This window comes from Microcaecilia unicolor, chromosome 4 (assembly GCF_901765095.1).
Source record: "Microcaecilia unicolor chromosome 4, aMicUni1.1, whole genome shotgun sequence".
In the NCBI taxonomy this organism is placed as follows: Eukaryota; Metazoa; Chordata; class Amphibia; order Gymnophiona; family Siphonopidae; genus Microcaecilia; species Microcaecilia unicolor.
Genome location: NC_044034.1, coordinates 178440946 through 178465586, shown reverse-complemented (window position 1 = coordinate 178465586; position 24641 = coordinate 178440946). Strand labels below are relative to the sequence as shown.

At 43.0% G+C, this 24641-nt stretch overlaps 1 protein-coding gene across 1 annotated transcript in view; it reads right to left on the bottom strand.

The window, feature by feature from the left end:
• Positions 1 to 24641, bottom strand: part of SCUBE2 (signal peptide, CUB domain and EGF like domain containing 2) — a 283319-nt gene that overhangs the window by 111331 nt on the left and 147347 nt on the right. The window contains exons 10-13 of the mRNA XM_030201013.1: positions 21066 to 21182; positions 11969 to 12091; positions 9499 to 9615; positions 5826 to 5912 (exon numbers count right to left, since the gene is read on the bottom strand). Of these exons, the coding sequence (XP_030056873.1) occupies positions 5826 to 5912; positions 9499 to 9615; positions 11969 to 12091; positions 21066 to 21182 (444 nt within the window). The remainder of the gene's footprint in view (positions 1 to 5825; positions 5913 to 9498; positions 9616 to 11968; positions 12092 to 21065; positions 21183 to 24641) is intronic.

The following is a 24641-nucleotide window of genomic DNA, read 5'->3' as shown; positions in this document are numbered from 1 at the left end:
GTGTTAAGTAGATGGGTGGGAATAGGATCAGAGGAACAGGTAGTTAGTTTCGAGGAGGATATAAGATGTGTAGTTTCCTCTTCAGTGATTTCAGAAAAGGAAGAAAAGGAGGCAGGGGTTGGAGGATTGAGAGAATGGACTACGGGAAGGAGAGGTGGAGGTGGAGGTGACCTGGTTGAGAATTCAAGTTTAATCTTGTGAACCTTATCATGAAAGTACTCATAGGGGGAAAGCGAAGGGGGGGGGGGGTTGGAGGTGAAGGCACTTTTAGGAGAGAGTTCAGTGTGGCAAAGAGATGTCGAGGGTTTGAGCCATGAAAATTTGTCAACTGGATGTAATAGTCCTGTTTGGCAAGTAAAAGAGCAGACTGGAAGGAGGTCAGCAAGAATTTGAAATGTATGAAGTCAGCATGGGCGCGGGATTTCAGCCAAAGGCGTTCAGCAGAGCGGGCACAGGAACCTAGGTAGCGGATTCTAGAGGTCAGCCAAGGCTGGGGTTTGGTACGTTTTACAGAACGGGGAATGGGAGGAGCGAGAGTATCCAGAGCAGAGGAGAGAATAGTATTATAGGAAGAGACAGCCTCATTGACAGATTTGGATAACATAGTGGTAGAGAAGAGATCTGAAACACTGGAGGACAGAGTAGAAGGGTCAATAGCCTGAAGATTCCTAAATGTATTGGTTAAGATTGGACAGGACTGGGGAGGAGGGTGTTTGTGTGAAAGTTATCAGAAGATGGTCAGAGAGGGGAAGAGCTGAGGCACAGAAACTGGAGAGTGAGCAGTTTGAGAAGAGGATAAGATCAAGACAGTGGCCATTTTGGTGAGCGGGGGCAGTGGAGCACAGTTGAAGATTGAAAGAGGATGTTAAAGCAAGAAACTGAGAAGCATGAGTCAGAGGGATCATTAGCATGAATGTTAAAATCCCCAAGAATGAGGGAAGGAGATGAAGGTTCAAGAAAGAAGGAAAGCCAGGCATCAAAGTCAGTGAGAAAGGAAGAAAGGGACTTATCAGGGGGTCGATAAATGACTGCTACTCGGAGAGGCAGAGGAGCAAATAGACGGATGGAGAGGACTTTGAAGGAAGAAAAACAGTGAGACTGAGGTGGAAGAAGAGGTTAAAATCTACAAGAGGATGAAAGTAGTAGCCCGACATCACCTTCACGGCCAACCAGGCAAGGAGTATGGGAGAAAAGATAACCTCTATGGCATAGGGCCGCGACTGAAGCACAGTCTTCAGGGTCAAGCCAAGTTTCAGTTAGGGCAAGCAGATGGAGAGTACGAGAGATAAAGAGGTCATGGATGTAGGAAAGTTTGTTACAGAAAGAGTGGGCATTCCACAGAGCGCAAGAGAAAGGCAGGGAAGAAGGGGGGCGGAGAGGAACAGAAATTAGATTGGAGATATCACGGTGTGACCTGCACAAATAGGATGAGAGCTGTGGAGGACCAGGATTGGGATTAACGTCCCCAGCGGAGAGCAGGAAAAGGAGCAAGAGAGTACGGAGAAGAGTAGGAGAGGTATGACGACAGCGACGAAGGCGAGATGTACTCAAATAGAAAGGAGATGGATGAGAAAAAGGAAGAGGAAAAAAGAGATGATGAGATGATGAATACAGAGGGTGGACAATGTGTTCCTGCAGTGTACAGTGGTTTCAGATTAGGAAGGGACAGTACCAAGAAGAAAAAGTGTACAGTCCTTCAGCAATATCGTTTACAAAAATGTTAAAAAGAACCGGCCCAAGATCCGAACCTTGCAGCACATCACTGGTAACATCCTTTTCCTCAGAATGAACTCCATTTATCATTACCCTCTGTCGCCTTCCACTCAACCAGTTCCTAACCCAGTCAGTCACTTCAGGGCCTATATCGAAGGCACTCAGCTTATTTATTAGTTGTCTATGCAGAACCATATCAAACGGTTTGCTAAAATCTAAATACACTACATCTAGTGTTCTCCCTTAATCTAACTCTCTAGTCACCCAGTCAAAGGAATTAATCAGATTTGTCTGACAAGATCTGCCTCTAGCAATTTACATGAGTTAAAAGCAGTGAATTTCCCTTCCTCTGCTGCCTGAAAATTACGTTCTTCAGTGGAGGTTGATCTACTTTTAGCAACTTTGAAAGAAAGCATTTTTGAGTTTGTTAGTTCAGGTGAGAATAAGTGTGTGCTTACATGCATTTTTCAATCCATGCACATAATTTTGTACGAAAATTCTACACACACACACCCCATTTTCAACATGAACGTTCTCTTCCTATATTTTACTTACAAAATTAAATAAATATAATAAACTTGCTACAAAAAATAAGGTGGTCATCCAGCACAAAAAATGTAATCCTAGACTTAAACAATAAAAAAAAACAGAACGTTAACTTACATGCACGCTCTGACTAATCCTCTACCAAGTCCCCACACAAAGGGGAGAGATCCAACAGCAATTCAGGGAATTAAATGGAAACAACAAACCAGAAATAAGAACAAACTATAAATTAAAAAAAAAAAGTAAAATGCAATAGAGAGCAACATCCAAACTAACCACCCCGTCTTTTCCTGCAGCTTAATATGGACTCACTGGCTTAAGTACAGTGCAGTCCGCTTAAGTGCAAGGGTCTGGGACCAAAGAAATACATGCAGTTAACCGGAGCGTGCACTTAACCGTTGTGACACAAAGAAGCTTGACATCTAATAAACATATGTACAGTACTGTTTATTTTACATACAGTATTCAGTCTCCGATAACTGATGTTATACAGTCTCCATTAACTGACGTTAGGCTTACTTGAAGTAATCAGTCATAGTCCTCTGTACACTCTTGGGTCTGTGAGTTCCATAGACTATGTCTGCCAGACGGTAAAAACTGTCATAGCACTGACATCCAGTGGCCTCCAGATAGGCCCGCACGGTGTTGAGACTCTCCAGCGCTCTTGCAAAAGTGACAGGAGGGAATTTTGTCAGCATGTGCCTCGCTGCTCATTTCATCATCTGTTTCATCATCAGCCGTTGCCTACGTGTAGGCACATATCTGAACATCAGTGCTGTCATCAGCTGTTTGTAGATCGTAATCAACAGCTACGTAGTATGAAACTCCTCTTCAGTAACACAGGCTGGGATGTCAATAGCCTGTTCATCTGACACATTTGCAACAGCTGCATCTGTTTTGTTCCTCTCCACATCCCTAACAAAGCTTGCCCGCTTGTAGCAGTTCACAATGGTTGCCTGTGTAACAAGATTCCAGGCTTCTTTCTGCATATGTAGGGAATCCAACAGTGATAGATTACGAGCCAGTTCAACAGCACGTTTATCCTTGCCAGTCTGATCCATAATGCTCATCAAACAACATTGCACAAGAGCCCGATAATGTTGTTTGAAATTGGCTATTATGCCCTGATCCAGAGGTTGGATCAGAGAGGTAGTGTTTGCTGGCAGGAAGACCACCTTGACGTTAGACAGCCTCACATCATCACTGTGTGCAGCACAATTATCACAAAGCAACAAAATCTGATGCTTTTGTGCCCGCATTCTAGTGTCTAACTTCTTTAGCCACTGCTTCCAAATTTCCCCAGTCATCCATGAATTTGCGTTAGCCTCATATGACACAGGAACTCGCTTAACATTCTTGAAGCGAACGGAGCTGTTTGCTCTTTCCAATGATGAGTGGTTCCAACGTCTCACTCCCATCTATATTGCAGCAAAGGAGGATTGTCAATCGGTCCTTCGGCGTTTTACCTCCTGTAGTTTCGGCTTGTTTGAATAAAAGTGTTCCATCAGGAATCGCTCGCCAGTAGAGACCGTTTTCGTCAGCATTGAAAATGTCAAGAGGTGCAAACTTGTTCAAGATGGTAGGAAGAACTGAAACAACCCAATTTTCAGCACCAAAGTCATCAGCGTCTTGTTTTTCACCATGCTGTTTCTTGAATTTTATGTTGTTCCTCTCCTTCCATCTTTCCAACCATCCAACACTGGCTTTGAATTCAGTTAGTCCAAGACTTTCAGCTAGCTGATTAGCTTTCGCCATAAGCAGTGGACCACTGACAGGAAACTGTTTGCTCCTGTCTTGAGAAAACCACTGAAGAAGAGCATCTTCTACCTCCTCAGCTTTTCCCGCCCATTTTCGTTTCCGTTGTGGATTTGTATTGTTTTGCCAGTCTTCCAGAAGCTGGTCTTTCTGCTTCAAGATACGTGAAATTTGACTTGGATTGACACCATATTCTTTAGCAATAAATGCTTGTTTGTTTTCCAGTTTTTTAAGAACTTCTATTCGTTCAGCCAGTGTTAAAGTCTTACAGTTGCGCGACGATGATGACAACCCCAGTGTATAGTCTAACAACATTATTTCACTTATTCTGTCTGTGGCAGTTAAAGGGGCGGTAAATTTGAAATCTTGTTGGCTGTCACGTGCCAGTCGGCTTCCATATTCCGTGCGCGCGCTTATGCGGAGTCTTTCCTGCACAGGAGCGGTCTTAAACCATGCATATAAGTGTATCTTGCACTTATCAGTGGTGAGCTAAACCGGTTTGTTCCCATAGAAATTGATGGCGCCAAAAACAGGACCGAAGTACGGCATGCAGTTAAACTGAGCATGCGCTTATCCGACGTGCACTTAAATGGAGTGCACTGCATTTAGCACTCCTTGAACAGCAAACTTATTATCAGGAAATTCATTAAGTGCTGTGAGCTAAAGAAAACATATCTTACACTAGAAAATCTACTCAAACATTTTAATGGCCATTGAAACATCCCCCCCCCCCCCTCCCAATACCACCACCACCTTATTAATAATTTCTTGTTGTAATTACAAAACCAGCTTAGATTTGCTCTACATGTATCAGGAAAACATATCCTATCCCCGACCCAAAAAATGCTGTTCTTATTATGAAAGAAATTATTTTCACTCAAACACAAGTGAAAATGGAAGGGTAGAACAGTTTTTTTTCTATCTCCAGAACTTCCAATATCACAGTGATACTTAAACCGTCGACTGAAATTTGCAAAAATCTCTACAGATTGTCTAGTCTTTCCGTCCTCCTCTATCTCTTAAAAGTAAGACAGACCCTATTAAGAGGGGGTACAGCCTCTGTTGAGATCTTAAGTATCTCCAGTAGGTATTTCTTGAACATCTCCCTTGGGCCGATGGCTGGCACTTGAAAATTGAGCAACATAATGTTCAAATGTCTTAGTCTATTCTCTAAGGGGCCATTTTACTAAGTGGCAGTAAGCCCACTGCGGGCTTACCATGTGCCAATCTAGAGCTACTCCTGGCCCAACACAGGTGCTGGCTGTAGTTCCACCCCCAGCATGCATTTCTGGCGCTAGCAGAAATATTAAAAAAATATTTCCACAGGGGTAGCACCTGGCAGTAATCGGGCAGTGCTGCGAACTACCCAGTTACCAACAGATTAGCGCAGAAGCCCTTACCGCCACCTCAATGGGTGGTAACTGCAAAACCTCTGCATTAATTGTCAAGGGTGTTCCCCCAGTTTGACACGTACTTAACACAGAGAAAAAGAACTGGCTCAATAAAAAGAAAAAGCAGATAATGTGTAATGCAGTTAGCTATACCTCTTGAGGTGGCATTAAGAGCTATGTTTTATCTGCCATGTTTACATTTAACAAGCACTAATGAGCCATGCATTAACTACAAGGCACAGTCCCCAACCATCTCCTGCCCCACAGTGACATTTTCCACATTAGCTGGTTAACATGAGAGAAAGCACATGCTTGCACTGTTAGACATGGCAATTCCTGCATTCAACAGTTAGCACAAGTAGTGAATAGGCTGTGCAGATACCACTGAAACACCATATGAATGACGTATATTGTAATTACCCAGAAAAGTTGATTCATTGGTTTTATGTTGCTTGTTCCTGAGCTGAGAAGAGGAGCCACAGGTTAAGGTGTAGGCATCTTGCAACCCTGACAGAGCACATAGGAAAACAGTAAGCACAGAAACATAAGAACATAAGTGTTGCCATACTGGGACATACCAAAGGTCCATCAAGCCTAGCATCCTGTTTCCAACAGTGATCAATCCAGGTGGACAAGTACCTGGCAAGATCCCAAAACAGTACATTTTATGCTGCTTATCCTAGAAATAAGCAGTGGATTTTCCCCAAGTCCATCTTAATAATGGCTTAATATTGAGACAGACCTAAATATAAACTTTCATTGAAATTTCTAATATTATGCAGTTAAGTATTAACAGAGGAGCATCAGAGGTGATGACCAAAAGAGGGTGAAGGATAACCAAGGAGTCCAAAATGTGGTTGGAAAGAAATGTATTGGTAATCACATATGTCCAACAGGGAAAACACAAGCAGTACACCGCCAGTTTTTCCAGAACTGTTTTTTTGCTAGGCAGAGCACTAGTGTCTTCTTCTAATACAGGCACTGCAATCAGTTTAACACAGGGCTGCATTCTATCAACATTTGCTACCAGTATTTCTACCAACATATGTTTACAGGTTTACTGACCCCTGAGGCAGGCTCACATGCCAAAACACGGCTGTGTTGGATCCTAGATGGGTTGAATCTGTGACTACAATAAAGGTCTTGGTTACTTTAAAACTTTAGAAGTCCTCGTAGTTTTTATGCCTCACTTCTTTGTTGTTGTTAGCATATGTCCAGCATGCATGTGACCCGACATGGTAGTGTTTTGTCTCATAATTCCTGTGTCAGGAGTCTCCTACAGTGTAACAGTACACACAGATAAAAAGGTGGAGTTGTTTTTTCTGATACAGTATTAATGCCCTCAAGCAAAAGAATAGCACCTTTCAAAGTCACTTTGCTGGACATAAGTGATTACCAATAAATTTCTTTCCAACCACGTTATTGGACTCCTTGATTGTCCTTCACCCTCCTTTTGGTCATCACTACTATTGCTCCCCTGGTACTTTTCTGGCAGATACTCCTCCTTTCTTCTTTTATTAAGTATTAACAAACATGAAATCCACCTGACTCTAGAAGGATAATAGCAATGTTGATTACTGATCTGACCACCCCTGCCTGTGTATTAAAATACCACAAAATAATAACATTCTCACACTCTCGTCTAGATGTTAAGATGGCTTCCTATAACCCATCCCATGCGCTCTTCTCCAGTTTCAGAAGTCAAAAGACAAACAGCACTGCCAAGCACCTCCAGGAATTTAACCTGACCATCGTGTTTTTAGACCCACTCACCAATTTGATCACACACTGCATCACTGCAATATGTTTCAGTGCCACCAAGGTCATATCTTTATTTTCTCAAACTCTCAATAGCCCTGTCATGGTGACTCTGAACTTTATACATGTATTATAAAGAGCCTTCCTAAGGAGATTATCCATAAGATCCTGACCCACCCCCAACCCTAGGAGCTGTGTTTAGTAAGGTTGCTTGTACTCTGAAATTTTGCTTCTCCGAGAAAAACAGTTTGTGAACAAACTCTTTAGTGAATATAAACTTTATGCCTAAACACAAAGAACCAACCAGCTCATTTTCGAAAGCAATTGCCGGCCATTTTCCGACATAAATCGGGAGATGGCCGGCGATCTCGGAAAAGCGGCCAAATCGGTATAATCGAAAGCCGCTTTTTTGGCAACATCGCCGCTTTCCCGTCGCATCGCCGGCCAAAGTTCAAAGGGGCGTGTCGGCGGCGAAGCAAAGGCGGGACATGGGCAGGCATGGGTGTGGCTACCAGATGGCCGGCTTTGGCGATAATGGAATAAAAACGGCGATAAGCAGTATATCGTCGGGTTTACTTGGTCCTTTTATTTTCACGACCAAGCTTCAAAAAGGTGCCCCAAATGACCAGATGACCACTGGAGGGAATGGGGGATGACCTCCCCATACTCCCCCAGTGGTCACCAACCCCCTCCCATACTAAAAAAATAAAACTAAAAACCTTTTTTGCCAGCCTCAAATACCGTACCCACCTCCATGACAGCAGAATGTGTTGTATCCTCTGACAGCCTTTCCCTGGTTGCGATGTGGCTCTCGGGTGAATGTGACACCTTTTCTGTTAGGTGCACTGCAGAGTCACATCAGCAATGCATTGTGGTGGGTGTAGGGTAGTGGGCTCTACTCCCATGGTGCTTTTCCCCCCTGCTAACTGGGTCAGAGTGTGCCCTATTTTGTTTCCGGTAGTCCATGAGGTAGTAGCCATTTTTGTAAGCCAGTTTTAGATCCCTTTCATGTGTTACCCACGTTAGAGAATGTTATTACCTTGAATGCTGCTGAAAGAGGGCATTGTACACCATTCTGCCAGCTCTGACCTACTGCTAATCTCAGTACCAGGGAGACTCTTTGCCAGTGGGGCACAACTGAAATCCGCCTACACAACCTCTGATCTGCAGTTAACGGTGAGTAAACATGCTTATTCAAATAAAGGACTTTTTCAAAGAGATTAGTCTTCAGGTGTCAACTGGTGTGCCAAGGTTATACAGCAGCAACAAGTCCTAGAGGCCTGCGTGTATGCAGGTCCCTGGAGCACTTTTAGTGGGTACTGCAGTGCTCTTAAGGCAGGCGGACCCAGGCCCATCCTCCCCTACCTGTAACACTTGTGCTGGTAATGGAAGCCCTCCAAAACCCACTGTAACCACATGTAGTTGCCCCCTTCACCCCTAAGAGCTTTGCTAGTGTTGTACATTTGTGGGTAGTGGGTTTGGGGGGGGGGGGGTTGGGGGGCTCAGCACCCAAAGTAAGGGAGCTATGCATGTGGGAGGTTTTCCTGAAGTCCACCACACTGACCTCTAGGGTGCCCAGCTGGTGTCCTGGCATGTCAGGGGACCAGTGCGCTACAAATGCTGGCTCCTCCCACGACCAAATGCCTTGGATTTCGCCGGGTTGGAGATGGTCGGCAGTTTTTTCCATTATTGCTGAAAAACAAACCCGGCCATCTCAAACCCGGCGAACTCCAAGGCATTTGGCCGGGCTAAACCGTATTATCGAAAAAAAAGATGGCCGGCCATCTTTTTCGATAATACAGTTCCAGCCAGCTGTAGTGCTGCCGCCAACATAGATCGCCGGCGATCTATTTGGCCGGCGACATTCAATTATGCCCCTCCAAGTTACACAAAAGAAGGGCCTAATATTTATTGACCATTTTTCACAATAAATTAACATTAAAAAACAGACCAAGAGTGAAGGTGTCAAAGAAACCACAGCAGAGAAGCTGAAAGTTCTTTATTAAAAGGACAAATGGTAAAAGACCCAACAATTGTCATGTTTTGGCTTCATATCTGCATCATGGGTCATAAATGACTGAAGGTCAAAAAGATATACACATTGGATATGGGTACTGTATATAGATGAATTACTGCCAAAATCACTGTACAGTTTCAAAAGATTTTAACTTTCTCATATAAACAAGAAAATCCTGCAAAAATTAAAAAGGCAAAACCAATAAAATAACATGCCAGAGAAATCAACCCCCATAAAGAGTTTTGGCTTGGAAGCAAAATCGGTAAGAAGTTTTTGAGAATACAACCCAACATATTTACGCTGTATGGCCTTACTTACCAGAAATGAAATGGATATTGAATGGGCAGCTTAAGAAGCACCTATCACCTCCATCACTCTTAAAGCACTGCAGTAAGACTTTGGGAGCTACATTATCTGGCAGGAACCTCTCTACTTCTAAATAGGATAAAACACAAACACTCATGGGAAAAGAAAAGTAGTTATAAGTTAACTAACAGTAGATATAAATGCAGTCATATGGCTTATCATGTACCTTGCCTCAAACAGCATTCCAGGCTGGCTTTAAACCAAGTGAAGTAATTAACAAGCAGTGGCCCACTTGTCATGTCAATAACATCTACAACATTTTGGACTCAATTCTATAAATAGCACCGAAATCAGCACCAACAAAAAGAAACACGCTAACCCTCGGATTCTGTATATGGTGTGCAGAGGCGCACACGCAGATTAGTGCACGTGCCTTAATTGATCTGCGTGCCACTTAGTGTTGTTAATTGGTCAATAACAATCAATTAGCAACACTAATAGGCCTTAATAGGAATTTAAACACAAGCTTTGCCAAGCGTATTCTGCAAAGCGGCAAGCGTAAATTCCGACATGCACAGTACGAATCCCCACACGCGCAGCCCAAATGGGGGTGCGGTCATGGGCAGACTGTGGGCGTGCTGGGCCTATCAATCACATCTACACGTGCAGTTACAGAATTTGTACCAGCAGGCATAGATGTTGGCACATGCATTTACAACAGCTTTTCAGTGGCGTAAATGGACACACCTAGATTTAGGCGCATTTGCCAGCCAAGGCATATTCTATATATTGCACCTGAATTTAGGCACATCTAACAGAATATGCCTAGAAATTTCTATCAGACGTGCCTTGATTCTAGGCGCCATATATAGAATCTTGCCCTAAGCGCTATTATATAAATGGCACTCACAGGGCTCCTTTTACCAAACGGTGGTAAAAGGGGCCCTGCAGTGGTATCAGTGTGTGGATTTGCTGCGCACCAATGCCACCTTTTACCGCCGGTGGTAAAAGGCTTTTTTTTTGAAGAGGAAAGAAATAGCCATGCGCTAAGCTAAGGTATTGGCATGCAGACATTTACTGGGGGAGCCCCTGGCACTACAAAATACAAAACTAGACCCCCACAGTTAGGCACTATTTATAGAATAGCAGCACCGGGATCAGTGCCTAACTTTAGGTGCGAGGATTTACACCAACTAAACCCTGGAGTAAACCCTTGCACCTAAATTAGGCACAGATCCCCCCTTATTCTATAATAGCATACACAAACTGCGTGAACACCCCCAATCCGCCCATGACCTTCCCATGGCCACACCCCTTTTTGGAGCCACATGTAAAATTTATGCACAGATCCTGGCACCTAAAAGTGCACGCATAAATTTTAATTGATGCCAATTAGTGCCAATAATTGATTATTAGCACCCAATTATCGGCGCTAATTGCCTTGGTATTCAAGCAAATTGCACACAGAAATTGGGCATGCACCCAAATTGTCATGTGCAATTTTTAGCACCATTTTTAGAATTAGGCTGTTTATTTCAACATTTTTCCATTTTCATTTGCAGTAGTGCTATTTCACAACTATAGTAAGGCTGTTTGGACAAGATTTACTAACATGCATTAATTCATATTAACACATGTTAATCTGATTTAAAGGATTTTATTTAATGCACACCCCTTTATTCTCAGTGAGACCTATTTAATAACTAAGAGGGTCATTTACTAAAGTTAACATGTACTAATAACATTAGTGCATGGTATCTGTTGCAAGACTCATCAAATAAAATGGGCCCTGCAGCAGATAGCATTCACTAACCTTTACTAGATGACCCCCTAATGTTTGTTGAGGCCCTGCAACAGATAGCGTGCACCACTGTTCTCTCTAAGCTGAATAGGAGCCCTCCACCTATAATCCTGTCAGTGAGGGGTGCTGTTTCACTGTCACATTTTCAATAGTGAGGGATAGGCAAGCTCTGCAGGACTCCAGAGAACCTGCTTGTCCCTAGTGATTGAATACTTGATATTGAACCATCACCCTCCACTGGCAGGACTATAGGTGGAGGACTCTCGCTCAGCTTAGAGAGAACAGTGGCATCCGCTAACCTTTAGTAAATGACCCCCTAATGTTTGTTGGCACAGGTATAGCCCTTTGAGTTACTTATGAGGCTTGTCACATCTCTTAACAGAAGACTCTTAACAGGAATGAGGCAATTAGCAGTCCCTAACAAATAATTTATGTTTCATGAAGGTAAGCAGAAAAGAAATCAGAAAAAACAAACCTTGAAGGGATAAAGCACAGAAAAGAAAGCACCAAACATCCACAAAGTATCTCCTGTTTTTCACCTGTATCAACAACGGGCCATTAAGGCCACTAGGAAAGGAGGAATGTTATCAAATAAATGGTGCAGGCTTCTTTACTGAAACTAGTCATTTAAGCATACACATGTATGACGTGCATACATCTTGCAATACCTCTACACCTTACCAATGCAATCCTTTTTATTCCAGTGTAGCTTGTAGTTTGAATGGCACTGGCACTCGTAATCCCCCAACGTGTTCACACAGGCATGCTCACAACCTCCATTGTTGATGCTACATTCATCAATATCTAAGAAACACCAAATTGCATATTTTACAAAAATACATCCTATGAATTGAATGCCTTCTTTGTCACAGGTACTGTGCACAAATGCTACTGGAGCAATAGCACCAGAAAGTGATGTCCTCCATTACTGAACAAGCAAATCAATGCAAAACGTTTTTATGGTGTCTTATCAGGGTGTCTCTAACTTGTTCTGGAGAGATCACTTCTAGGGATTGAAAATACAATTCAGTTTCTACATGGATTCAATCGTTAACAACACAACTAAGATTGCCAAGACAGTGCCAGATTACAAGACTAAAAGTCATTTCACATGAGCCATATAAATAATAGGAACTTATGATCTTTACTGACATAAATTGTATCTGGTAACCTAAAGCTAAAAGAATCTGTATCTCTGTACCAGGCCCCTGGCCATCCAGTCCTTTCAAAAATTACCCATTTCCAAGAAGCACAGATGTGATGAGACCCAATTACTGGAGAAGGATTTGGCCAGTCCTAGTTTTTGAACTTGCATCCCACTGCACTCTGGTTTCTGTAGTCTTGCATCCTCACTTTGATATCAACACTACATGTACAACGATGTATCAGGAGGGGATATTAATTACAAAACAATTACCTAAATCTCCCTGGAGAAGACAGATACTTTAGGACCAATATTTAGATGCTAGGCCACCACATAAAGATAAGATGATAATTTACCTGCTTATCCTTACGTCCAATATTCAGTGACCCTATTTATTTAGGTAGGATTATTTTGAATACACAGTCCTAAATTTAAACTTATAACTTATTTATGTAGTCCTAATCCAGAGGTGGGCAAAAAAAAATATGGCCCCACCCTGTAATGCCCCTGGTCCTCCTCCTCTTAAATGGATACTTTTGGCCAGATATTGAGTCATTTGGCTTAAAGTTTATGTATTTGGTGGGCCCAAATGTTTAAAATACAGGACTTGTGTGGTTAGCACCCAGTGCTGAAATCACAAATATACACATGCCTCACTGGCTGCAAAGGAAGTGGGGTCTCTGTCTCTGTTAAATTCTGAATGTGCTAAGATCAGTCATTTTGATGACACATTTTGATATATTGTTCCAGGCTGAGTCTGCATTGCACAAAGCAATTTTTTATTGGCTTGGGGAGGTTTTTTATGCCTATGAGGTCATTACTCTTAAAAATCCTCACTGCCGTTTTGAAGTGGAGGTAGGGTTCTGAGGCTTTTTTCCTCCCCTTGACTTTTTTTGCCTGTGTGATGCATGTCAGTCTGTAGTCTGATGGTTGATACCTGATCATGTGTTCTATGAGGAGTGCCACTTGGAGGGTCTGTCCCCACCACCACCTGCACCTGGCCACATGCTCTATACTAGCACCCACCAACTGGGTACCACTTGCCTCTGGGCTAGTCTCCCACAATCAGTTGTTCCCCAGTGATTTCTAGGACACTGGGTCCACACTCCAGGGATCCCACAGCTCCCAGAAAGCACCCACAGACACAAAAATACCAAACATGATTATTAATCAGTCCAGGACAGCAGAGTCAATAAACTAAAAAAACATTTATTGTCACAGAACTTGAACAGTGAACAGAAAAAGGTGAAATCAGCAAGCAATAACAGGTAACTGAATTAGGAGAAATACACTTAATAAAATAATTAATACAGTTTTTAGGCTCAGAAACCCACTATTTCATCACGCCTCCCCTCTTTAAGAGAGACCACAGACTGTAGCCTCTTCAGTCTGCTGGTCGGGTCTCGACAGTGAAGTGTCAGGGTGGTTCTGGCTCTTCCTTCCTGGAGCGTCCATCAGCATTTCCACGTTCACTGCCCTTCCGGTGCTGTATGGTGAAGTTGTACATCTGCAGGGACAAGCTCCACTGGAATAGCTTCCCATTCGTTCCTGCAACTCTTTTAAGCCAATGGATTGTGATCTGTGATGACAGTAAAGTCTTGCCCATACAGGTATGGTTGCAGTTTCTTAAGGGCTCACACTAAGGCCAACATTCTTTCTTAATAGTGGCATATGCTACCTCTCTGTCAAAGAGCTTACAACTCAGGTACACAATGGGGTGCTCCTCCACTCTGCTATTCACTTGACTGAATAAAGCCCCAATGTCATATGTTGAGGCATCAGTCTGTACCACAAATCTTTGTGGTATTCAGGTGCAACTAGTACAGGAGCTGTAGCCAATGCAGTCTTTAATTTTTGGAAGGCCACTTCACACTCTTGCAACCAGGTAATGATTCAGGGCAGTCTCTTTTTAGTCAGGTTAGTCAGGGGCTTGGCTATGGTGCTATAGTGAAGCACAAACTTTCTGTAGTACCTTGTTGTTCCAAGGAAGGCCAAAACTTGCTTTTTGGTGTGGGGAGTGGGCCAATTTTGTATAGCTTAGCTGGTTCAGGCTTCAGCTGCCCACCTCCCAATCTGTGCTCTAAATATTGCATTTCTGCCATTTCCATCTGACATTTGCTGAGCTTGACGGTCAGGCGGGCCTCCATGATCCGTTCTAACACCTTATTTAAATGGATCAGGTGGTCATCCCAAGTCCGACTGTACACAGCAATGTCATCAAGATATGCCCTAGAATGCTCCTGGAGTTCATCTAACAGATGATTCACCAAGCACTGAAATGTACCAGTGGCATTTTTTATTCCAAAAGGTATCATGGTAAATTCATATAGACCAAATGCTGATCACTCCTGAGTAGCAGCTGTTAGGGGATTCTGCCAGTACCCTCGGTTAAAGTCCATTGTAGTTAGGAACTGTGCCCCAGCTAAGTGGTCTAGCAACTTGTCCATCCAGGGTATCGGATAGGCGTCAGATACAGTACATTCATTAAGCCTCCTGTAATCCACACAGAACTGGGTCATGCCATCTTTCTTAGGAACAAGAACTACAGGAGAAGCCCAGAGACTTTGAGATTTCTTTATAACACCTAGGGCTAGCATCTCATCAATCTCTTGCTTCATGTGCTTCTCCACCTTAGCAGGTATTCGATAGGCACTCTGCTTCAATGGTATGTGGTCACCCGTGTCTACATTGTGATTAGCCAAATGAGTATTTCCTGGTTTAGTAGCAAACAAATCAGAATACTTTTGTAATACTGCTTCTAGCTGCTGTTTCTGAGTGGGGGTTAATTGATCTCCCACTACAGCTTGTTGAGTAAATCCCTCTTGTAAAGTCTCTGCTAGGAGGTCAGGTATGGGTTCACTCCTGACACTCTTCTTATAGGCTGCACACAGCTAACACCAAAGCTGTGCGATATGCATAGGCCTTTAACATATTTACATGAAAGGTACACTGCTTTTTGTCTTGAGAGTCCATAGATATAACATTCAGGTGCCATATGACCTTGTAAGGTCCCACCCAGTTAGCTTGAAGTTTATTCTGATGTACTGGGACTAAGAGAAGTACCTGCTGGCCCTCATGAAACACTCTGTTTCGGGCTTTACGATCATACCAGGTTTTCTGCTTAGTTTGGGCTGCCTACAAGTTAACTCTGACAAAGCCCACAAGGTCCTCTAATTTCTGCCACGTGGAGGGGCATAATCGAACGGGGGCGACCATCTCTATTGATGGCCCCGTAAAGCGGTGTACCCGACAATATTATCGAAATAAGATGGGCGGCCATCTTTCGTTTCGATAATACAGTCGGGAACGGCCAAATCTCAACATTTGGGCCTCCCTTAGAGATGGGCAACATTGGTTTTCGCCGATAATGGAAACTAATGGCGGCCATCTCAAAACCGGCCAAATCCAAGCCATTTGGTAGTGGGAGGAGCCAGCATTTGTAGTGCACTGGTACCCCTCACATGCCAGGACACCAACCGGGCACCCTAGGGGGCACTGCAGTGGACTTCATAAATTGATCCCAGGTGCATAGCTCCCTACCCTTGTGTACACCACTACCATAGCCCTTAAAGAGTAATGGGGTCACCTAGATGTGGGTACAGTGGGTTTCGGGTGGGTTTTGGAGGGCTCCCATTTACCACCACAAGTGTAACGGGGGGGGGGGGGGAGGCGATGGCCTGGGTCCGCCTGCCTGAAGTGCACTGCAGTACCCACTAAAAACTGCTCCAGGGACCTGCATACTGCTGTGATGGAGCTGGGTATGACATTTGAGGCTGGCATAGAGGCAGGCAAAAAAATGTTTTTTATTTTATTTTTTTGGGTGGGAGGGGATTGATGACCACTGGGGGAGTAAGGGGAGGTGATCCTCAATTCCCTCCGGTGGTCATCTGGTCAGTTCGGGCACCTTTTCAAGGCTTGGTCATGAACAAAAAGGGACCAAGTAAAGTCGGCCAAATGCTCGTCAGGGCCGCCCTTCTTTTTTCCATTATCGGCCGAGGCCGGCCATCTCTTAACCACACCCCCGTCTCACCTTCGGCACACTGCCAACACACCCCCTTGAACTTTGGCCATCCCTGCAACAGAAAGCAGTTGAAGCCGGCCAAAATCGGCTTTCGATTATACCGATTTGGCCGGCCTTACATATTCAATTACAGGGGTGTCAGAGGTGTCAACTTTCCCTTCCCAAAGTTCTCTTATTAGGTCCTTCCCCAATGTTCTCTTATTAGGTCAAGGGGCCCTCTCACCCTCTGGCCATAAAGCAGCTCAAATGGGGAGAACCCTGTAGACTCCTGGGGTACTTCTCTGTATGCAAATAGTAGATAGGGCAAGTACTTTTCCCAGTCTCGGTCTCTCAACTCCATGAAAGTCTTTAACATATGCTTTTTTTTTTGAGGTCCCAAGCAAAATTTGTTTATTAAGGTTTGCGCAATATCCACTGAAAAACCACCTGACGTAGGTTTGGTATATTTGGGAGTCTGTGTTTTACGCTTTAATGTCCCATTAAATCTCTCTACCAACCCATTAGTTTCAGGGTGATATGGGGTAGTACATACAGATTTCACTCCACAGTATGCCAACAGATTTTGGATCAGTTCAGACATAAACTGTGTCCCTTGGTCTGAGAGTATTTCTCGTGGATATCCTACCCGGGAAAATATTTCTAGCAAGGCAGTGGCAATTTTCTCTGCTTCTATTGCGGATAAGGCTACCACTTCTGGGTATCTGGTAGCAAAGTCCACCACTGTCAATATATATCTTTTCCCAGTCCGGATAGGGACAGCTAGAGGCCCCACTATATTCACAGTTATTCTCTAAAATGGCTCACTGATAATGGGTAAAGATTTCAGGGGTGCTTAGGGGTGATCTTGGGTCTTACCCACTCTTTGGCACGCATCACAGGTTCGATAGATATGTCAGTTAAGTCAGGCTGTTCCATACATTGCCCCGGTCACCTCAGGAACTGGTGCTGCTGGAAGCACTGGAGCGCCTCCTCCTGTAGCTTAGTCAGCTGGTCTGGTTCAGGATCTTGAACCAGAGAGGTGATCTCTGCTGCTTCTGCCCGGACCTGACTATGGATCACCGTAGCAGAAAGGCTGACTCCGCTATCAAGGGTAATGTTCATTGGACCCATGTCAGTCCCACACAGCATCGGTACCGGCATGTTTTTCATTATTCCTACTTTTCTGTATCCAGGCTTGGTACCCCAATCCAGGAATGCTCAAGCAATAGAGCCATTGGCTAACACTAGCTCCGCAGTGCGGCCTGGAAGAATACTATCTTCCGGCACTAGCTCTGGTCATAATAAAGTCATGCTAGAGCCAGTTTCCACAAGCCCAGCCACTTGGGTCTGATTCACAGTTACTGAGGTGCTGTAGTGTTGTGGCAACCCATCTGCTTCCTTGCTTGATGAATTACCAGTAACTTTCTGTGCTGTGGCAACTGCTCGTGCCCCATTTGTGGGACTGGAGCCACCCACGAAAGCCACCAGCTTTGATGCAGGAACTGAAATGCTTTTTAGTGCAGGCTTGGGATTATTTTGGCAATCTGTTCTGAAATGTCCTGTATGCCCACACTGATAATAAGGACGCTCATACCTAAAGTCTTTAGGTTTTTGGGGAACACTGGAGGGTTTGCTGACAGTCTCTGAGGTTGCAGGAATATTTGACTTAGGGCCCTGGCTGCGGATCAGGATGATTTCTCTTTGCCAGCCAGGGACAGTTAGCCATAAAGATGTCAGCCAACTCAGCTGCCTTCTCTGTAGTATGATGCTGTTGATCATGGACATGTTGCTTTACGTCTGGACAACGCTGAAGAAACTGCTCCAGGAATATCAGGTTTTGGCAGTTCTTTAGGTTTTAACCTCAGCTCCACTGAGCCACTGCTGATGCTGGTATCTTAACTGGATCACAAACTCGCTGTGAGTATCATCCACCCCTTTTGAAAATTCCAGAATTTTAGCCTGTAGGTCTCGGGAGTAATGGCATAACAGTTCAACAAAGCTTTGAGTGCCTCCTCAAACTGGAAGCCCATCTCCGTGACAGTCCTTGGAATGTCTCAAATGCTCTACCAGTGAGATTTCCTCCCAAATAGCATACCCAGTCCTTCTGTGGAATTTCATTGAGGTGGCAAATTTTTTCAAAGGCAGTCAGATATCCATCAATGTCACCTTGGGTATCATCAAACTGTGCAAACAAGTTGGGTCCAATTCAGGCCATGGATTCTGCCTCTGGCCTGTGTGCAGAGGTTAGACTGGAGCTTTGGATATGCGCCATTTATAGCTGGAATTCCTGCTCTTCACGCCGCAGCTTGTCTATTCGCTGTTGCTATACCATATAGATCTGACGGATCTCAGTTGATGTGGCATCTGGCCCTGCCAACTTATGGGCCTCTGCCTACAAGGAGTCTGGTCTCTCCACCCCCGCAGGAGAACTCTGCTGATCTCCTAACACTACCAAAAAAAAAACTGAACAGGAAAGGGATCCTGTTACTGCTGCACACATTCACTGTACTCTGTGTCTGGAGGTTACAGATAAAAAAAAACTCTGAACCACTCAGTGGATGTTGACCCTCAAGCCACACAATAAGCCTGACAATCCCACCACGCTGCCACCATACAGAAAGACAGGTCTGTCACAAAACATCTAGCACCCACCTGGGGTTAGCCCTGCGGCCACTTGGAGGGTCTGTTTCTAACACTACTCATGCCCACCTGCACCTGGGCATGTGCTCCAAACTAGCACCCTCCTCCTACCGACTGGTTCCCACTTGCCTCTGGGCTGGTCTCCCACAATAAGGTTGTTCCCCAGTGATTTCTAGGACTCTGGGACCACACTCCAGGGGTTCCACAGCTGCCAGAAAGCACCCACAGACACTAAAACACCAACCAGGATTATTAGTCAGTCCAGGACAGCAGAGTCAATAAACTAAAAAAGGTTTATTGTCACAGAACTTGAACAGTGAACAGAAAAAGGTGAAATCAGCAAACAACAACAGGTAACTGAATATGGATCAATTATAAAGCTATCTATCTAAACATTTGTTTACTACCTGGGTAGTACCTGGGGAGTTCAGGAAATGTAGCTGCTCACAGGTTATAAAATATAACTGCTCACAGGGCCTCAGTAAAGAGATATTTCTCTCTACGCTCCCTAGCTGAGACTAGGAAAAATCCAGTACCTTCAGGCTACGTTTGAAATCCAGGGCCAATCAGAGCCCAGGGCATCAATTTTGAAAGTAGCTGCACAATGGTACTGCGGATTGCCTTTACATATGCTGAAACTGGAAGAGAGAAAGATTTCTGCAACAGCTTTAAAACTCAAAACAAGTGCCATCTACTGGCCAATTAGGAGAAATACACTTCATGAAATAATACAGTTTTCAGGCTCAGAAACCCATTGTTTCGTCACAGTTACATTTTTCTCTCCTTATCTTTCAGTGTACTTTATATTGGTGCTAAGATCTGTCACATATTAATAAAATATCATTTTCACATGGACCCAGTTTGTTTCTTCTCCTTTCTATTTCTAGTCTCCTTATTGTAATTCACCTGTCCTTCCACATCATGCTTTCACTAATTCTTTTTGCCACTTCAGTTTTTCAAAAATGTTAGGGGGGAATGCTGAGAAGTGTTGTTCCCCAAAACAGTTGTAGAAAATTCTGGAATGCTCATGTACAAAGACTTCTTTGTGCAAAAAAGGGCATCACAACCTGCAAGCAATCCTACACAAAGCAAAACAACATGAATAGAGAATGCTTTCCATTCTAATAGACTCCCAATCTCTTTGCAAGCGTATCTCTCAGAAAATGTGCAAGCAGCCGCCTTGAGAGCATACGCCATGGCTGTTCTGTCAGCAAAAAAAAAAAAAAAGCATCACATAGCACTTTCAGAGGAGGGAATACCACAGTTTAAAACCAAGAAGCACAAGTAACTAGCTGCAAAACTATCTCAATGCTTTTCAGCTGCATACAGCCTTCCAAAGGGAAGTTGGGAAAAGGCATAATGGTATTTTGACTTATTATTCCTTTCTGATACCCAAAAAATAGACTTGACTGTGTGATTATCAACATTTTGATAATGGTAGTGAAGAGTTGCAGAACAATGTTTCCCAACCTTTTCAAGGTCACAGTTTGTGATCTATCATCCTCCATGGAACAGGCAGTATGAGAACTCATATGGCCAAAGGTTGAGTAAAAGCCAGAGGCTAGATGGACTCAAAGGAAGAGGTGAGGAAAGAGAACAGAAGATGATGCAGTCTGTGCGCTGAACAAAGAGGGGTCCCATTATCTGTGCCCGGAACACTGCCAGCTAATTCTAACACTCTGGGACTTACACTGTAGGTAGGAAGAAGTTTGTGTTTAGAAGAGATTTCCCACATGTTTAAGAGCTACTACTGGCGTCTACATGATGCTGACACCTGAGCCCAGGGGACATTTCCAAGACAAGTGGTTAGGAAACCTCTTATGAAATTTACATATAAGAGCCATACTGTATCATAGCTGAATACTGAATGCAATATTGAGAAGCAGAAATTTCAGGAGCAGAGCAAGGATCCAGTCAACAAAGCAGAGTTTGATTGGTCCTGTTTCATTTATCCTAGGACTTCAAATGAAGACTTTGGGTGAGCTTCTGCTTACCTCCACAGTGAGTATAACCATACAGACTGTAGCCCTTCCTACAGGTGCACTCGAATGTCCCGGGATGATTGATGCAGGTATGGTCACATGTCCTTTCAAAAGAGCACTCATCAACATCTATAATTTTTAAAATGATAAGTTAGCAGCACTTCCTCTGTCAAGGAAATGTAAGCCATAAAAATATGGTGGACTGGGAAATCAAAAGTAGGATCTATAATAGCAGACTTTACCATATACCATAATAACCAGCAAAGGGAAAGAGAGAATGCACATCAATCAAACAATTTGGGGAATTTATTAGCATGCTAAAATAAAAGTTCCCCATCACTGTCGCCACTCTGCCACCCTTTTTCTACTGCACACTTTAGAGTTTTTTGGACTTTGACAAAACATGACCCAGTGACCATAAACTTCTCTTTATTACTTGGCAAAAAGGCTGATACTATTTTCCTAGTGGAAAGAATAGATACCTAATTTTAAGAATATTTAAGGCTTAATAGACTACATCAGGAAATAATTTGGACAGGCAAGATGGGCCTTACAGTCCTCATCTGCCATCATATTTAATACTTCTACATTTCTAGATCAATCACAGCAGATAAGATTAAAATGCAGCTACTGCAACAATTATTGACTGTTTTCACTAGTCGTCCCCGTAGTGCTATCCTAGCTAACTATCATTTTGCCGTTGAGATGTGGCTCCTTATAGGATCTTAAAGACAGTAAAACTGCAAAAACCTCTTCATGCATTCATCACCCATCAGGGACCCCTTGAGGAGGCCACAGATTAATGGTTCAGTGAACTGTGAGGATGAGAGATCAGAGCCATCACTTGAATTTTCCTGCAAAGCAATTTCATAAGAAGTCTCTAGCCTCTGTTTATTAGTCCTTAGAAAATAAATTTTTTAAATGCTATAAACACTTACCTGCCTGTTTACTAAGCTGCGCTAGCGGCTGCCGTACAGCAACACTGACAAAGCCCACTCAAAGTGAATGGGCTGTGTCAGCATTAGCGCACCACCAGCTGCTCATGCGGCTTAGTAAACAGGAGGGTTAGATTCTATTAATATTCATCTCTGTGTGGTTATGTGTAATATTTTCTATTATAATGCTACAAAATATGTGTATTTAAAAATATAAGAGCAAAAAAATGGCAATGCTGAGTGGGACCAATGGTGCATCATTCCAACATACTGTTCCTGACACTAGTCAGTTTGAATCACATGGAGTACCCATCTGCCCCCTAATTCTATAAAAAGTGTGCGCACCCAATTTGAATAACATGCTAATTAGCAGCAATAATTGGCTTTTTAACAAGCAATTATTGATTCAATCAACACATATGCACATAAAGTTAGGTGCGGGATCCATGCCTAAACTTTACGTACAAGTCAGAAAAAGGGGCACAGAAATGAGAGAGCCATGTACAGATCAAGGTGTGACTTTTCATTGGTACAAATGGCCATGCCTAAATATAGGCACAATCTCTGGGCTTAAGCTCTATTCTATAAACTGCATCTTGCTTTAGGCACAGTTGATAGAATACCGCTATGCGTTTTTTTTCGATGCCAATTAGAATTCCTCCCCTGACGCCAAACAGGAATGAAATGAATATCACCAAGTTTAAAGCAGAAAATAATTAGTGTTGGTTATATAATAATATAGAGAAACAAATGGAGCCCCCATGCTTAACTCTTCAATTGTTCTTAAACTTGTTTAACTTTAATAAAACACTGAGGTCAAACTCCTTCATCTTAAAAAAATCTAAACTGGAATGAATTAATACAGTTCCACACATTCACTTTTTGGAATCCATTATTATAGCTACATCATGCAAAGGTTCTACATTAGGAGTCACAGACCAAGAAAAGGATCTAGGTGTCGTCGTTGATGATACGTTGAAACCTTCTGCTCAGTGTGCTGCTGCAGCTAAGAAAGCAAATGGAATGTTAGGTATTATTAGGAAAGGAATGGAAAACAAAAATAAAAAAAGATATAGTGAAATTAGAAAAGGTACAGAGAAGGGCAGCGAAAATGATAAAAGGGATGGGATGATTTCCCTATGAGGACAGGCTAAAGCGGTTAAGGCTCTTCAGCTTGGAGAAAAGGCAGCTGAGGGGAGATATGATAGAGGTCTATAAAATAATGAGTGGAGTTGAACGGGTAGATGTGAAGCGTCTGTTTACGCTTTCCAAAAATACTAGGACTAGGGGGCATGTGAAGAAACTACAATGTAGTAAATTTAAAATGAATCGGAGAAACTTTTTCTTCACTCAATGTGTAATTAAACTATGGAATTCGTTGCCAGAGAATGTGGTAAAGGCGGTTAGCTTAGCGGAGTTTAAAAAAGGTATGGATGGCTTGCTAAAGGAAAAGTCCATAGACCATTATTAAATGGACTTGGGGAAAATCCACTATTTCTGGGATAAACAGTATAAAATGTTTTGTACTTTTTTGGGATCTTGCCAGGTATTTGTGACCTGGATTGGCCACTGTTGGAAACAGGATGCTGGGCTTGATGGGCCTTTGGTCTGTCCCAGTATGGCAATACTTATGTACTTATGTAGTTGTGTACTTATTAAGGGAAGCGCTTTCATGCGCACATGAAAGGCCTCTCATAAAATTACCCCATGTGTAAAAGTACACATGGAGACAAGAAGATGTGCTCTTTTACATGACACTAGTGGAGGCATGTTCAAGAAATGAGTTTGGGTGAAGCCTGGTTGCAGTTGTGAAATATGTGCATAGGTTATAAAATACACACTGACTTCTATATTGGACACTTTGCAAGTTATCTTGGAAGGTGCTTAACCACTGGAAGTGGAATATTGTTTTCTTCGTTACAAGCCAGCGACAATTAAGGTTCAACATCACAGGCTCGCAATAATGCCTTTTATAGCTAGTGAAGTGGTCATTGCACAGGCATGGAAGTAACGCATGGAAGTAACTTGTCTTACCATCTATATCTCAGATTTTTCAGCAAATGGATTTTATTTTCCAAATGTCTAAGCTGACAACACTACAATATGGACTAAATTTTATGAGATCTGGCAAATTTATGAAACTTGGAGAGTTTTGCCTCATTAGCTCTCTCCCTAGGAACTTATTTCTATATAGCATGTTTTAGTCCTTAGCTATAACACTTAAACACCCCTGTTGTCATGGGGTAGGGGGGTGGTTTGTGGGTTTGTTCTGCTTTTGTTACTCTATTTGCATTTGTGTTTTCTTTTTGCATTATAATAATAAAATACATTATAAAATAAAAATAAACACCTTCAACTACATACATGCACACCTGCTCCCAGACTGGTGTACATGTACACAGCTGTATTTTTGCCACAATTTCTATGGGCATCTATGTGTCTTTATAAAATAGGCTTAAAATAGGCACCTACTTAGCCTCCCAACCTAGGTGATACGTTACAAAATTATCATCCATGAGTTCTTTATAATCTGAGGAGCTCAGCTTTCTACACCCTACCCCCGTGAATACAAAAACCTTCCATTCATGTGTGAGACGTTGTAAAATAACGATTTCAAAAACATTTCATTCATAAACGAGAGGGTATGAAGAAA